At 37.3% G+C, this 16,428-nt stretch overlaps 1 protein-coding gene across 20 annotated transcripts in view; it reads left to right on the top strand.

The window, feature by feature from the left end:
• Positions 1 to 11,703, top strand: part of TRIM2 (tripartite motif containing 2) — a 187,545-nt gene extending 175,842 nt beyond the window's left edge. For 19 of the 20 annotated variants that reach the window (XM_063809108.1, XM_016952393.3, XM_054683436.1 and 16 more), the window contains 2 exons: positions 789 to 929; positions 7,194 to 11,703. In XM_063809108.1, coding sequence (XP_063665178.1) covers positions 789 to 929; positions 7,194 to 7,346 — 294 coding nt within the window. In that variant the 3' untranslated portion in view covers positions 7,347 to 11,703. Of the gene's footprint in view, positions 1 to 788; positions 930 to 7,193 lie in introns of those variants that run through there. The other variant, XM_024356337.3, reaches the window with a different exon arrangement.
• Positions 11,704 to 16,428: the final 4,725 nt, after the last annotated feature.

Raw genomic sequence — 16,428 nt, forward strand, 5'->3', positions numbered from 1 at the left:
TCCACTGCTTGACCATATCAGATGTTAGAGAATTTGCTTAAGAGTTCTGTTTAGCCCCCTACTTCTAACAGCTTCCCGTCTCTCTACTGAGAGATAAAAGAGTAATAGAAAATAGAGTAATAGAAACTACTTTTATATTCATCAAAGCCTTAGGATCATATAAACTCTCGAACTAAAATATCTTCTGAGGGTAAATAAAAAAGCCCTTCTCTTATTTCTCACCTGCTGCTACCACACATGTGCACACACACATGCAATGAATTTCTCCCATTGTAAGTATGGAGTCCAGCCTACTCTTTCTAGTTATGTTGATGTAGTAAAATGATAATAAATTCTGAGCATCTGGCATAACAAAAAACTCCTACTCTCTGATCCAACTTTTAATGGTCATCCATCCTGTTAGAAATATAAATATAATGCCCATTCTTGAAATTTAGCAATTTCTTTAAAGGTGGGAAGAATAATATTATTGAAAATTATAGCACTTCTTACTCATACTTACTTGTACAGTATTTTATAACAAAGGTATCATTCACATAAGGATTTAATAACCAGATATAAGCCAAAAAAAGTGATGATTTAACAAATGATAAATCAGATTTATACAGTAATTTGGGGAACCACAATGATATGCAGTCTGTCTTGTAGATTTCATTTTCTTTTTTTAGAATGTCTTAAATGATAGGTCTTGTTATAAATAACCTGCTCAAATAGATATTTTTTTAATCCAACATGTTGGTTCAAGTATTTTGATGTAAAACAAAATAATTTAAAAATATTTCATACAGGTGTTTAATCAGGAAGGAGAATTCATGTTGAAGTTTGGCTCAAATGGAGAAGGAAATGGGCAGTTTAATGCTCCAACAGGTGTAGCAGTGGATTCAAATGGAAACATCATTGTGGCTGACTGGGGAAACAGCAGGATCCAGGTAGATCAATGTGCTAATGCATATGGTTAGAGTGTTTGGTATTTGTTAAAAGTGAAGAATTTGCTGTCCCCCAAACTGGAATGTTTTCTCTTTTCCATTGGTTAGGACATAGGACCATAGATACTCTCACCAGAAGGACCAAACTCAGCAAGATGGAGTAGAAAAAATGTTACCAGACTGAAACCCTCTAAATTGGGGTTTTAATATGGACCCCACAGACCCCCACAAAGGGTCTGAAGATAGAATTCAAAGGGGCCATTGAATAAAAATATTACATTATTATATTTATGAACCTCTGGCTGAAAATTATCATTTCCCTTAATCATGAATATAAGCAACAATCATAGTAATTTTAGTAATGCCTATGACTTTGTCACCAAGAAAAATCACAGAAATTTTCATATCATATTGTTGCAAAAATCTTGAATTGTCACTTACTCTCATCACTACTTCAAAATTACAGTAATTATTAGACCCATTACTATTTCTTATTATTTAATGTGCTAATTTTTAGAAGCACACACATATTGCTCTATCATAATTTAGTAATATTTCAATAGCTATATTTTAATATGGTTTTTTACAATCCTATGTGTTTTGTTTTATGAATTTTAAAACACTATTGTGCTAAATGACCCATGAGTCAAAGAGGGAGTCTCAAGGAAAATTGTAAAATATATTGGACTGAATGAAAATGCAAATAGAACGTATCAAAATTTGTGGAATTTAGCAAAAACAATGCTGAGAGGGAAATTAATATGCTAAATGCTTCTATTAGAAAAGAGGAAACATTTTAAATCAATGGTCTAAGCTGCCATCTCAAGAAGCTAGAAAGAAAAGAGCAAACCCCAAACAAGCAGAAGGAAGCAAGGCCGAAATTAAAGGCTGGGCACTGTGGCTCACGCCTTTAATCCCAGCACTTTGGGAGGCCAAGGCAGGCAGATCACTTGAGGTCAGGAGTTCGAGACAAGCCTGGCCAACACGGTGTAACCCCATCTCTACTAAAAATACAAAAAATTTGCCAGGTGTGGTGGCAGGCGCCTGCAAGCCCAGCTACTCAGGAGGCTAAAGCAGGAGAATCGCTTGAACCCAGGAGGCAGAGGCTTCAGTGAGCCAAGATCACATCATTGCACTCCAGCCTGGGCAACAGAAGGAGACTCTGTCTCAAAAAATTAAAAAAAAAAAGAAATATGAAATTCAAAACAGAAAAGCAATAGGGAAAATCCACGAAATAGCGAACTGGCTCTTTGAAAAGATAATAAAACCAACAAAACCCTAGCAAGACTGACAAAGGAAATAAGAGAAAAGACACAAAATACTAATATTAATACATGTTCTGTAGACATCAAAAGGATAATAAGGGAATTCTGTGAACAACTCTACATACATAAGTTTGACAACTTAGATGAAATAGACAACTCCTCAAAAAATACCAACTCCACAACTCCAGTATGAAGTAATTTGAATAGCCCTATAACTATTAAGAAAATTTAATTCATAATTTTAAAACACCAAAAAGAAATGTCTAGATGGAGATGATTTCACCATGGAATTCTTCCAAATGTTTAAAGAATTTAGTAACAATTGTATACAATTTCTTCCAGAAAATAGAAGATAAGAGAATACTTCCCAACTCATTTTCCAATCAGCTTTTGAAGCCGTGATACCAAAACCAGGCTAAGACAGTACAAAAAAGAAAGCTACAGACCAATATTCCTCCTGTGTGTAAAAATTCTTAAAGATATATTAACAAATATAATTCAGCAATATGTACAAATTGCTCCATGACCAAGTGGAGTTTATTCCAGGAATGCAAGACTGGTTTAGTATTAGAAAATCAGGGAGTCTCTGAGCTACTCTGGCTTAGGAGGCTGCCCTTTAAAAAATAAAAATAAAAATAAAGAAAATAGTCAATGTAATAATCCACCATAGTAAAATTCTAAAGAAGAAAAACTATATGATCATATCAATTGACACTGAAAAATCATTTGACAAAATTTAATACCCATTCATGACAAAACTCTCAGAAAACTAAGACTCTCTCAACTTGATAAACAACATCTATGAAAACCATAGCTAACACCATACTTCATAGTAAAAGACTGAATGCATTCCCTATAGAGCAAGGATGTCTGCAAGGATGTCTCACCATTCTTGTTCAATATAATACTAGAAGTTCTAGCCAGCACAAAAGGTAGAAAGGAAATAAAAAGCTTACAAATTAGAGTGGAAGAAATTAACCACTCTCCCTGTTTGCAGATAACATGATGTTTACATAGAAAATCCCAAAGAATCTATAAAAACAGTTCCTAGAATAGGTGAGTTCAGCAAGATTGCAGAATATAAGATCAACATACAAAAATCAATTATGGTCAGGCACGGTGGCTCATGCATGTAACGCCAGCACTTTAGGAGGCCAAGGTGGGAAGATTGCTTGAGGCCAGGAGTTTGAGACTAGCCTGGGCAACACAGGACGACACTAACTCTACAAAAAAATACAAAGATTAGCCAGACATGGTGGCACATGTCTATAGGCTCAGCCACTCAGGAGGCTGAGGCATGAGGATTCCTTAAGTCTGGGAGTTGGAGACTGCAGTGAGCTATGATTGTGCTACTGCACTCCAGCCTGGGTGACAGAGCAAGACCCTGTCTCTTAAGAAAAAACAAAAAAAAATTATGTTTTTATAAACTAGCAACTAACAGTGAAAACCAAAATTAAAAATACAATACCATTTAGAATCACTGAAAAAATATATACTTAGATATTATAACAAAACATATTCAATTATTTGTATGCTGAAAACTATAAAATGCTGGCAAAAGAAATCAAAGAAGTTCTAAGTAAATGGAGAAACAACTGTGTTCATGGATTGCAAGACTCAACAATGATGTCAGTTGTCTTCAAATTAATAGACAGGTTTAACACAAAATCTCAGCAGGATTTTTTGCAGATATAAATCTTATTTTAAAATTTATATGGCAAGGCAAAGGAAATAGCTAAAACAATTTTGAAAAAGAAGAATAAATTGAGAGGAATCACTCTACCCTTACAAACGCATAGAGTAAGCTATATGACTTACTATATAGTTACCATAATCAAGTCTATGTAATATGGTGGAGGAATAAACACATACATCAGTGGGACAGAATAGAGAATCTAGAAATTGCTCCCACAGTTGTATAGCCTACTGCATTTTGACAAAGGTACAAAGGCAATTCAATGGAGGAATGATGGCCTTTTCAACAAATGGGACTGGAACAACTAAGACCGCCACAGAGGAAAAAAAGAATGAACATTAATTTGTAGAAAAAGTTGACTCAAAATGGACTGTAGATTTAACTGTAAAATGTAAAACTATAACATTTTTAGAAGATAATGTTTGAGGAGATAAACTTTTAGAAAATGGACTGTAGATTTAACTGTAAAATGTAAAACTATAACATTTTTAGAAGATAATATTTGAGGAGATAAACTTTTAGAATAATTTAAGAGAAAATCTTTGGGACCTAGGGCTCCATGAAGAGTTTTTAGACATAATACCCAAACTATAATCCATAAAAGAAAAACAATTAACAAATTGGGTTTCATTAAAAAATAAAAGGTTTTGCTCTGTGAAAGATCTCTTTAAGAGGATAAAAAGATAGGCACCAGACTGAGAGAAAATATTTACCAACTGAATTTCTGACAAAGGAATTATACCTAGAATATGTAAAGATTCTCAAGACTCAGCAGTAAAATAATTTAACAATCCAATTAGAATAATGAGCAAAATGTGGCTCACATCTGTAATCCCAGCACTTTGGGAGGCCAAGGCGGGTGGATGACCTGAGGTCAGGAGTTTGAGACCAGCCTGGCCAACATGGCAAAACTGCGTCTCTACTAAAAATACAAAAATTAGCTGGGTGTGGTGGTGTGTGCCTGTAATCCCAGCTACTTGGGAGGCTGAGGCAGGAGAATCACTTGAACCCAGAAAGCGGAGGTTGCAGTGAGCCATGATCACACCATTGCACTCCAGCCTGGGTGACAAGAGTGAAATTTCGTCCCAAAAAAAAAAAAAAGAAAAGAAAAATGAGCAAAAGGCATTAAGAGAAATTTTACCGAAGAGGATGTATACATAAAAAGATGTGCAATATCACTAGACATTAGGGAAGTACAAATTAAGACCATGGTGAGATATTACTGCACACTTATAAGGATAGCTAAAATTAAAAATATTAATAATGCCAAACGCTGGAGAGCATGTAGAGAAACCAGATCTCTCATGCATTGCTGGTAGAAATGCAAAACTACACAGTCAGCCTTGAAAATAGTTTGGCAGTTTCTTTAAAAACTAAACATATACTTACCATACAACCCATAAATTATACTCCTGGCTGTCTGTCCCAGAGAAATGAAAACTTACGTCCACACAAAAACCTATACATTGTTGTTTGTAGAAGGTTTATTTGTAATAGCCCAAAACTGAAAATAACCCAGATGTCTTTCAATAGGTTCATGACTAAACAAACTGGTATGTCTATACTATGGAATATGACTTGGCATTAAAACGGAACAGACTAATGATACACTCAACAACTCTGATGCATCTCAAGGGCATGATGCTGAGTGAAAGAAAGCCATTTTCAGAAGGTTACATACTATATGATTCTATTTGTGTATCATTCTCAAAAAAATAACAAAATTATAGAGAAGGAAAACAGATTAGTGGTTGGCAAGGATTAGAGATGTGAGGAAAGGGGAGTAAGTATGACCATAAAGATGTAGCAAGAGGGAGATCTTTATGTTGATGGGATAATTCTGTATGTTGGTTGCAGTGGTAAATCTACACACACGATAAAATGACATAAAACTGTACACACACAACCCAAAGTCGATGTATTGGGTTTTGTGTGGTACCATAATTATAGAAGATGTGACCATTGGAGGAAACTGAGTGAAGAGTACACGGGACCTTTCTCTACTATCTTTGCTACTTCCTATGAATCTATAATTATTTCAAAATAAAAATTTAACAAAAGTAACAAAGCAGAAACCGATAGACCAAAAGAAAGTGATTTCACATCCAAACATATGATCAGCCCCCCGTACGCCCAAATCCCACATTTGTGAATTCAACCAAATACAGATCAAAAATTTCAGGAAAAATAATTTATTAAATACAATGATTAAAAATAATACAAACTGTAAAAATACATGATATTATTTACATTATATAGCATTTACAATGCTCTAGGTATTAGAAGTAATCTAGAGATGATTTAAAATATATGGGGGGATGTGCACAGGTTAGGTGCAAATACTAGGCTATTTTATATAAAGGACTTGAGACTCTGAAGATTTTGGTATCAGTCTCCTGGGATACCAGGGGATGGCTTTACATGTTGAACCATTGACTTCTTACAACCCACTCTTTTCTAAAAAGGAAAAAATAATTTCTACTGTCTCATTGCTATTATGACTCAGGAACATTCCTCCATCATCTAGTTGCTGATTTTTCCCCTTATAAGTGGGGGGGAGGAAAAGGATGTGAGGCTGGAAGTGGAATAAGTGAAGATTTAACATGAACGATAAGGTTCATTCATTTTTAAGCACCATCTAGGGCCCTTCCCACCCAATATTTGTTGTGACCACTATAGGAATACAAGTGAAAGCTAGCAGCCAATGGCATATTCTTCTCCACCACCTGGAAATAGATGGGGAGAGGAGAGAAAGCAAGGTAAGTGGAGAGTAGGATTATAGATATGATAGTGACATAAACAAAGACATATCCATAGATGGATAGATGATTACTTAAGTGCTTTTTTGTTTTGCTTTTTTTTTTTTTTTTTTCTGCTTCTTTTTTTAAGAGACAGGGTCTCACTATTTTGCTCAGGCTGTTCTTCAACTCCTGGCCTCAAGGGATCCTCCCACCTTCACCTACCAAAGTACTGGCATTACAGATATAAGCCACTGCACCTGGCTTATGCTAATGTTTTAAATATAAAAGCATATATACTGGGCATGGTGGCTCATGGCTATAATCTTAGCACTTTGGGAGGCTGAATCAGGAGAATCGCTTGAGCCTACGAATTAAAGGTTACAGTAAGCTGTCTTCACACCACGGCACACCAGCCTGGGTGACAGAGTGAGACCCTGTCAAAAAGAAAGAAAAAAAAAAAGAAAGAAAGAAACAGAAAAACATTAGCATCAAGAGTTTTCTCACCCATGTTCAGCATATTACTATAACTTCTCCTATAACATTCTGACTTCCTATTTGTTTACAGGTTTTTGATGGGAGTGGATCATTTTTGTCCTACATTAACACATCTGCTGACCCACTCTATGGCCCCCAAGGCCTGGCCCTAACTTCAGATGGTCATGTTGTGGTTGCAGACTCTGGAAATCACTGTTTCAAAGTCTATCGATACTTACAGTAATGGTGGGCAGCTGGATACCCGCTTCCATGGTCTTGCACTATAAACTGGAATGGATTTCTCAATGCGGGACCAGATTATGACTAGAGTTTTTATGCCAGAAAGAATCATTGGTGAACTTTCCAAGGTTATTTCTGAATGTAACAATTTCCTTAAAAATGACTTATCCAATTTCTGTATTTCACCTTTAGGGTTAAAAAAAACTCTCCTACTGAATCTATAAAAACTGCAGTTTTACATCTGTGAACTATGGCTTAAGGGACAGGATTTATGTAGCTAAACTAATTTTGCAAATCAAACAGACACTTAAAAAAACTAGCATATGTAAAGGTATTCGTTAATCCTGTGAATGGTAGCTTTTGCACAGAACTTCCAAAAGCAAAACAAAAACAAAATCTATTGTAGTTATATACTTCATTTAACCTAGGTCACAAGACCCAGGGAATCTTCTAACCTCACTTTTACAGTAGGTATTACTCTTGTGACATTTTTTTGGTTATCAACAACTAAATATAAATTACTTTAGAAAAAGTAAGGCTGTCTTGCAAAATGATCCCAGCTCTGATTAGCAGCCCTCTGGAGTTCAGAACTTAAGTATCAGTGCAAATTTCTCAACCTTTCTGGGTTAGACAAAGATCCTTTTTTGTGTGTTCTTTTCACCACCCCTTTGGCTCACCTTGTATCAGCAAACAAAGTACTTCTTCAGGGAAACCTGAAATTTCTAATGCCTTGAAAAGCATATTACAAAAGTAATGCTACCTTTTGGGAAACAAACTGCCCCGTTAACTCCAGATCATTGCACTGGAATGTAATCAAGAAAGTTAGTCATGTTTTATGTACCATGTTTTCACACGTGTCTCTTCTCTTCGACTTCCTGAAAGCGAAAGCTTTACCTCCTGCAGATGTCAGCACATGTAGTAGGACACCAGTATCCTAGGACAGAGAGCCATAAGTAGCCCTTTGGAGGACTGATGGTGTCAACCAAAGGCATGTGATTGATTAATGATTCCCCCTTAGAAAGCAAGTGTTACCAAAGTTGTGTTATCTTGAAAGCATTACAGGTAAGGGCATGTTATGGTTATTTATCATTGTTTAATGAATAGTAGAGGTGTCAAGGGACTATGTATACATGATTAGGGTAAGATAGAATGTATTATATATATATATATATACACACACACATATATATAGCTGAATCTTTGGTGTATTGAAATAGGCAGCACTCTGAAAGACAGAAGCTTCGTCCAGCCATTCTTCAGCACATTCCTTTACTAAGCAGTTTAAAGCCGTCCTAGTGGAGCAAGCCCTAAAGCAGATTTAATTTTTGCCATTTTCCAAGAATGACGGTGGTGGCTTTTAGTCAGAAAATGGCCTTCTGTGCTTTCAAAACAAAAAACAAAAAAAAAACCACACACACACATAAAAAACCCAACAGGTCAAAATAAAAGTTGAACTTGAGTTACATTTAATTTAAATATAAATGCATTTTGAGAAATGTTAAGAACAATTTAGTCAATCGTTCATCTGTCATTGGTACTGTAAAATAAGCTGTGGTCTATTTCCACTGTTTAATTTTCTACTCAGTTCTACCAAATAGGATGTCATGTTTGACATTTTCGATAGTGACTTTGGGGTCTTCTTCACTGAAAGCACCTTAGAACTGTACTATAAGAAAACATTTCCCCTATGTATAATTATATGAATGTGATGTTTATTGCTTATTAATTTATAATTCAGTCATTCTCTATATAGGACTTCTTAAAATTTAGAAGGGAAATCTAGCTACTTCAAATTGTCTGTTAAATTTATTATGCCCAAATCAACCTCTGAAAAAAGGTTTTTCCAGGAAGATTTACATTTAGGTTTAATATTTTTTTAGTTAGGTAGAGTTTTAAAAAATATTTGAGCCTGTCCGTGATAAAGCTATAAAATTCAATAACTTTTTAGAATGTTAAATGAAGACACTGTTTCCTAACATCAGTGAGATACATCTTTGAATTTAAACATTCATATTTACTGAGTACCTACTAGGTACCAAGTACTCTTTTAGGCACTGGAAATACAGTGATGGACAAAACAGGTAAAAAATCGCTGCCCCCTCAGAGCTGACATTCTGGGGTGGGAATTTCATTTTGCCACGTACTAACGTTCTGCACAAAAGACAGGCTAGACTCTTGTCTAGATTGTTTAAAAGAAACTTTTCAAATTGGTTACATTAATTTTAGCTCATTTTCACAAGTAAAAATGGCTTTTTATTTAGATTCTTTCTGTCCCAGGCTGTTGATCTTAAAACTAGTTGATTTAAAGAGTTTTTTTGCACAACATTTCAATTATATTTGTGAACTTAGAAATTAACTTACAATCTAACCAGCCATCATATCATATCCTATCAGGCTAGATATCTCAATAGTAGACTGAATACAAAGCTAATTTTTTTTACATGTCAATATTGGCACAAACTGGAATGAAAGAATAGTTTGATTCAGACCTGCTCCACTATGTGTTGCTAAAACACATGCTATGGGCACTCCAGGAAACACTATATTTTTTCCAAAAAATACGTGATTATATATGTTAAAGTATAGATAACATTTCACACTTGGATACATATGTGCATTTACTGTATTTCTTGGTAAGCATATTTTTGGGGGAAAGTGCTGCTGATATGATACAAGTAGACAAAATTTAAATGAAATTTTGTCACATTCTATGGAAAATGGTTTCTGGTAAACTGAGAAGGATATTAAAATAAGTGGCTTTTTTCTGGGCTACCATTATTGTTTGATTTCTCTTTGTCAAGTGTATAGAACCTGTCATACATTCATGATAAGTAGCACTGAAAAATTACTCATTCAAATTTCCCCTGGGCACGTAAGGCAAAATATTGCCGGTTGGGATTTCAAGGTCAGTGACGACGCATTTCCTCCCAGTACAGACCCCCCAGCCCCCCTTGCTGGACATGGGGAGGCAGAGAGTCACTTGACCATCCAGAAATACATGACTACAAGTCCTTTATGACTGTTTGCCATTTTTTTTTAATGGTACTTAGTATTTTGATCAAACTTTAGTCTCCAGAACTAAACAAGTCCCTAAGTTTCCTTATTTTAATTTACTGTGACTAGATTTGAAGCAAATAAATACTCCAGATCCATGCAGCTAGAACACACTTGCTTCCACTACTAAATATACAGGGTATGTCCTAACATGGAGTTAACTGGAATAGCAGTACACTAGCAAGTATCTGTGAATCCTTAGCACTGACGGGTTAACAGAAATGCTTTGGTAATACCTACTTAGTTAATTGGAGGAAGTAGTAAATAAACATTAGGTAATCTGCAGATTACTTCAAATGGGAAAAATCTTTTTGTAGACTCTATAGTACCCTCTCTTTTCACTAGCTTCTGAAAAGGGAGGAGTATTTTTAGTTTGACAATTTAATAATTTAAAAACAAGACATCTCCAGGTAGGAAAAAATGAAAGCTATTTCATGCAAACATTATCTAATTTAGCTTAAAAGTGAAAGTGGTAATACTGTTGGTTTCTGTAAATGTTGCAGGGTTTTAAACTTTATAATTACTTTAATATTTTTGATAACTAGAAATCTAGTATTGCCATAAAGGAAACTAAGTGCCCATCAAAGATTTGTTTGGTATAAATAAAGAATTATTTGTTTTGTTTTCAATGACAGTAAGCTACAAATCATGATGCTTAAAAACTTTCTAAAGATGAATTGTGTGGCAGTGATTGTGTGGTCTGTTTGTGGAGAATGTATGAAAGCTATTAATATTCTAGAATAGATTAATAAATTGGCTATGTTGTTCCAATGAATGTACAGCACTTCCATTAACTTTTGAAAGCAACACAGCCTTAAACTCAATGCTTTTGCTTTATGACATGGGAATGTTCTGTCATCAATGGAGTGTATTCTTGTAATAGAATTCTTTATATCGTTCTCAATTCTATAGACTTTCAAGCCTATGTATGAATATGAAGGGGTTTTTTTTTTTTGCTTTGTTTTCTTTTTAGATTTTGTACATTCCATCTTTATAGGTCTGTTTCATATGTTTTATGTATAGAACACTAAGTCTTGCACTCTCTGACATTGATACTGATATATTCTCGTCATTTGTTCTTTTATGAATCAAAACGTTGACTGCCTATTTAAAGAAAAGAATGAACGCTGTGCATCAAAGTGTTTGTATGTTCGTAGCTACATACGTACCACAGTATTTTGGATGCTTTAGTCTACAATGAAACTTTCAATTAATTCTGTCTTGAAACATAGGAGAAACAGGATTCATGTGTATCTCTTTACCATGCACAAAATCTCAAATCATTATAATAAAGCTTGTTTTCTCCATTTGCAGAGTGAATATTTATTTATTTAATATTTCTCCATTTGCAGAGTGAATATTTATTTAATATATTCTCTGCCTGAAGGGGAATTGAGGAACATCCTGGAATCTGTGGAAGATAGCAATACTGCAACCAGACTATTTATACTAGTGAGGAAAAGCTCAAGAAAATTTTTGTTGGCTATGACATTAATAATCCATTAGTATTTAGGATGTATCTTAAGTAGGAATTTGGAAAATCCTGATACATACATAGAACATGTACATTTAGAAAGTTATAGAAGTAGAACAACCTTACCAACCTTTTTTTTTTTTTTTTTTTTTTTTGAGTCAGGGTCTGGCTCTGGCTCTGGCTCTGTTGTCCAGGCTAGAGTGCAGTGGTGTGATCATGGCTTCCTGCAGCCTCGACCTCCCTGGCTCAAGCAGTCCTTCCACCTCAGCCTCCCAAGCAGCTGGGACTATAGGCACTCACCAACATGCCTGGCTAATTTTTTAAATTTTTTCTAAGAGATGCGGTCACTACTTTGCCCAGGATGGTCTGAACTCCTGGGCTCAAGCAATCTCCTGCCTGGGCTTCCAAAGCGCTGGGATTACAGGCGTGATTGTGAACAATGACGGAACACAATAAAAATTCGTTTTGTTTTCTTGAGGGTTAAAAAAAATCCAGCATAGATGGAAACTCTGGAAGAGGTTACATGAGTCAGTCTTGGAAGGAGAGATGAAACAACAGAAATTAGAAAGACCTAACATGGAGCTAGGCATGGCGGCAGCGCCTGGAGTCACAGCTGCTTGGGAGGCTGAGGTGGGAGGATCACTTGAGCCCAGAAGTTTAAGACCAGTCTGGGCAACATAGTCAACAGACTGTCTCTTTAAAAAAAGACCAAATGTGACACTGCTGACGATGAACTGTAAATGTTAATATTATTGAATTCTACTTCCATTCTTCATTTGTTTTTTCTTTTACCCAAGCAGGCCACCATCATGGGCTCCTTGGAGGTTTTCAGAATCAGAGAGAGGGTGGGTCCCTCCATAAGCCACTTGCATAGTTCAGCATATCCGAGATTGTCCTCCAGGAGCACATTTCATATGAAGCCAGATGCATCCCTTTCCAGAGGAGAGAACGAGTTCAGTTTTGCCTAAGGAGACTGGAAGGGCAAGTGGACATTTGATGTTCTACTCACTCTTCTGTCTGTTTTTCACTGTTAAAGTCACTGACCAAACAAACGTCTAAGCACCCTTGGTCCACCAGCCTTTTGGCTAGGTGGACGGGATACCGGGATGAATACTGAAGCCTGTACCCTCACAGAGCTTACAGCCTGCTTGGAGAAACAGACCAGATACTTACAGTACCATAAACTGCTGTATTCATTAGCAAATATTTACTGAGTGTAGAATGTTCAGGTACTATGCTAGTCTCACTAGGGAATAGCAGTAAACAAAAAAAGCTCCTCTTCTCACAGACTTTTATTTTACTGGGATGAAACAAATAACTGAATACATATAGAGCTAGCTACATAATTACAGAGCCTGGTGCAAAATGAAAATGCAAGGCCCCTTGTTCAAGAAGTATGAAAAAGACATTTTCCTTTCTTCTGTGGTGTCTCCAACAGTCACAGTGTTTTTTATTTGCTACTTAATGTTATACTCTCTTGGCCATAGGGATACTTGCTGGGTGAGTGTAGACCCACAGGCACCTGGAGTCACCCTGGAACTCAGACTCCCCCCAGGCTTGTGCTAAAAGAGGGCACCAGAACATGAGTTGTTCAGGGAATAACAAATAGTCTGATATGGCAAGAACACAGAATTTCTCAAGAAGAAATTACTGATGAGGCACCGTTATAAAGAGTATGTTACTGTGCCTGTTCTTAAGGAGTTTACATTCCAGATGGAAAGATTAAAAGAATAACTATAAAACAGGGAAAATTAAAGAGCCATGGAGAAGGGTTAATAAAGTATAATGGAAGTTCCATGTTATCACATAGCTGATGGGGACAATCCTCTTTACGCCTGTGTCCTAGCATAAATAGGAATAGCATTCCCTTCTGTTCTCAGAAGTGTCTCAGTTCGGATGATAAATTATATATTCACTAGACACCAGTCTTTCTCAACCTTTTTTCTCATTACCATTCCCATAAAGAACCTTTTTAGATGTTTTTTCCCTGTTCACAATGCCATCCCCAGTCCCATGAAATTTTAATACCAGAGATATACTGTACATCTGTTTACGTACTGAGAGCCACAAACCACTGGAGCACAAACCATCTAAGATCTTTTTGTCTCCCAGGAACCCATTTTGATGTCATCCCATTGAGAATGACGCCCTACCCAAATGACATGATTGCATTGTCATTTCTAACTCAGAAGCTGTGTTGTGACTGACAGGTTGATAATGTTTACTATTTCTTCCTTAAAATTTTGTTAAATAAGCAGGTGGCCATTGGCTTGAAGCTGTCTCCACACTTTGAGTTCCTACCTAAGGAATTGTAAGGAACTGCAACCTAACGTGGTACACAAACAGAAAACCAAGCATGGTGTATAACAAACCCCCAATTCTCAGCCAATCACAAGTAGCTGAGCTTCAGCCCACAGGCTGCCGACAGTGGCCAAATAATTCAAACAAGGAGCTGTAATCAGTCAAGCTATTTCTGTAACTCACTTCCCTTTTCTGTCTATAAAAAACTTCCTGTTGGCTAGGCATGACTCACACCTGTAATCCCAATACTTTGGGAGGCTAAGGCAGGAAGATTGCTTGAATCCAGGCGTTCTAGACCAGCCTAGGCAAGATAGGGAGACACCATCTCTATGGAAAATTTTTAAAAAATTAGCCAGGCATAGTTATGCACATCTGTAGTCCCAACTACTTGGGAGGGCAAGGCAGGAGAATCCCTCGAGCCCTGGAGTTCTAGATTGCAGTGAACCATGATTGTGCCACTGCACTCCAGCCTGGGTGACAGAGTGAAACCCTGTCTCAAAAAAACAAAGCAACAACAACAAAAAACCTCTCTGGCCACGTTGCCGAGAGGAACTCATTTGTCTAAAGTTTTTCTTTTAAAATTTTCTCCTCTCTTGGTTTTGCATTCTCCTACTTCTTTTCCTACATTGCAGACTTTTTCCTCAGTCTCTTCCAAGTGACTTGACTTTGTTTTCCTATTTCCTTTATAAGCTCCTCCTGCCAGGCACGGTGGCTCACGCCTGTAATCCTAGCACTTTAGGAGGCCAAGGCGGATGGGTCGCCTGAGATTGGGAGATCGAGACCAGCCTGGCCAACATGGTAAAACCCCATCTCTACTAAAAATACAAAGATTAGCCGGGGGTGGTGGTGGGCGCCTATAATCCCAGCTACTCAGGAGGCTGAGGCAAGAGAATCGCTTGAACCTGGGGGTTGGAGGTTGCAGTGAGCCAAAATCATGCCACTTCACTCCAGGCTGGGCAAAAGAGCGAAACTCCAACTCTAAATAAATAAATAAGCTGCTCCTATAGGTCATGCTTTTCAGAATGTCAAGGAAGGGGCATCAGAAGGTTATCTGAAGTTTGAGGTATTTGTACTGAAAATGCAAAGGAACCAGAGGCAGTAGAATGTGTCTTCTTTCCTAGGTGGTGATTCCCAGGTCTGGTTGATCAAGACTGCAGTGCACACCAGGAACCTCAGAGAACTGTCACAGCAGCTCTCAGTGACACTTAGGGTACAGATGCAGCTTAAGTGACCAACCCTTTTTTATATCCATTTAGCACTCATTTTTCCCAAAAGAAGACCTGTTTGGGTCAATTTGTTACTGTCCCAGGGCAGGCTTTTGCACTGTGTCGCTTTAGAGGCAGGGGCGGAGGAAAACTTGGGACTGTAACATCAGTACTGCACAAAGCCCTCTTCCGTATACAGCATAAGCACTATTCTATAAAATCCCCAGCAAGCCCTTGTTTCCTTGCAGTCAGCTCCTTTTCTGCTGATTCTGCCCATTGCTCCCTTGCAACGTATTTTCATGCTTTCTCTAATGATTCTGCCTTTCTTTACTTACAACTGCCTTGGTAAATTTTTCTGCCACAGCGCCACTGGCCTCAGATAGTCACCACTCACCTGCAACAAGCCTGAGAGCCAATTAAGACAAGGCTTTCCCCAAATAGCACAAATTTATATACCACTACTGTAGTTACTTAATGTACTCATTTATCATTTTAAAATTACCTTATGTACCATCAATTACATGGTATAACTCTTACAGGAAAAACCAAATTAATGGAACGCTGCAATTCAATGTACCCCTTCCTCTGCCTCCAGCAGAAGCAACAGGGGACATAAATTCCAACTTTAGATGCTACTCTTATAGCATCTACAAGACTTACTATACTGTGTGTGTGTGTGTGCGTGCGTGTGTGTGTGTGTTACAGAGTCTCACTCTGTGTGTGTGTGTGTGTGTGTGTGTGTGTGTTACAGAGTCTCACTCTGTCGCCCAGGCTGGAGTGCAGTGGCGGGGTCTTGGCTCACTGCAACCTCTGCCTCCTGGGTCCAAGCGATTCTCCTGCCTCAGCCTCCCGAGTAGCTGGGATTGTACAGGCGCCCGCCACCACGCCTGGCTAATTTTTGTATTTTTATTAGAGATGGGATTTCACCATGTTGGCCAGGCTGGTCTCAAACTCCCTACCTCAAGTGATTTGCCCGCCTCGGCCTCCCAAATTGCTGGGATTACAGGTGTGAGCCACAGCGCCCGACCGTACTTCTTACACCTAAAAATGGT

The sequence above is a fragment of the Pan troglodytes genome, chromosome 3 (assembly GCF_028858775.2).
Source record: "Pan troglodytes isolate AG18354 chromosome 3, NHGRI_mPanTro3-v2.0_pri, whole genome shotgun sequence".
NCBI classification, from domain to species: Eukaryota; Metazoa; Chordata; class Mammalia; order Primates; family Hominidae; genus Pan; species Pan troglodytes.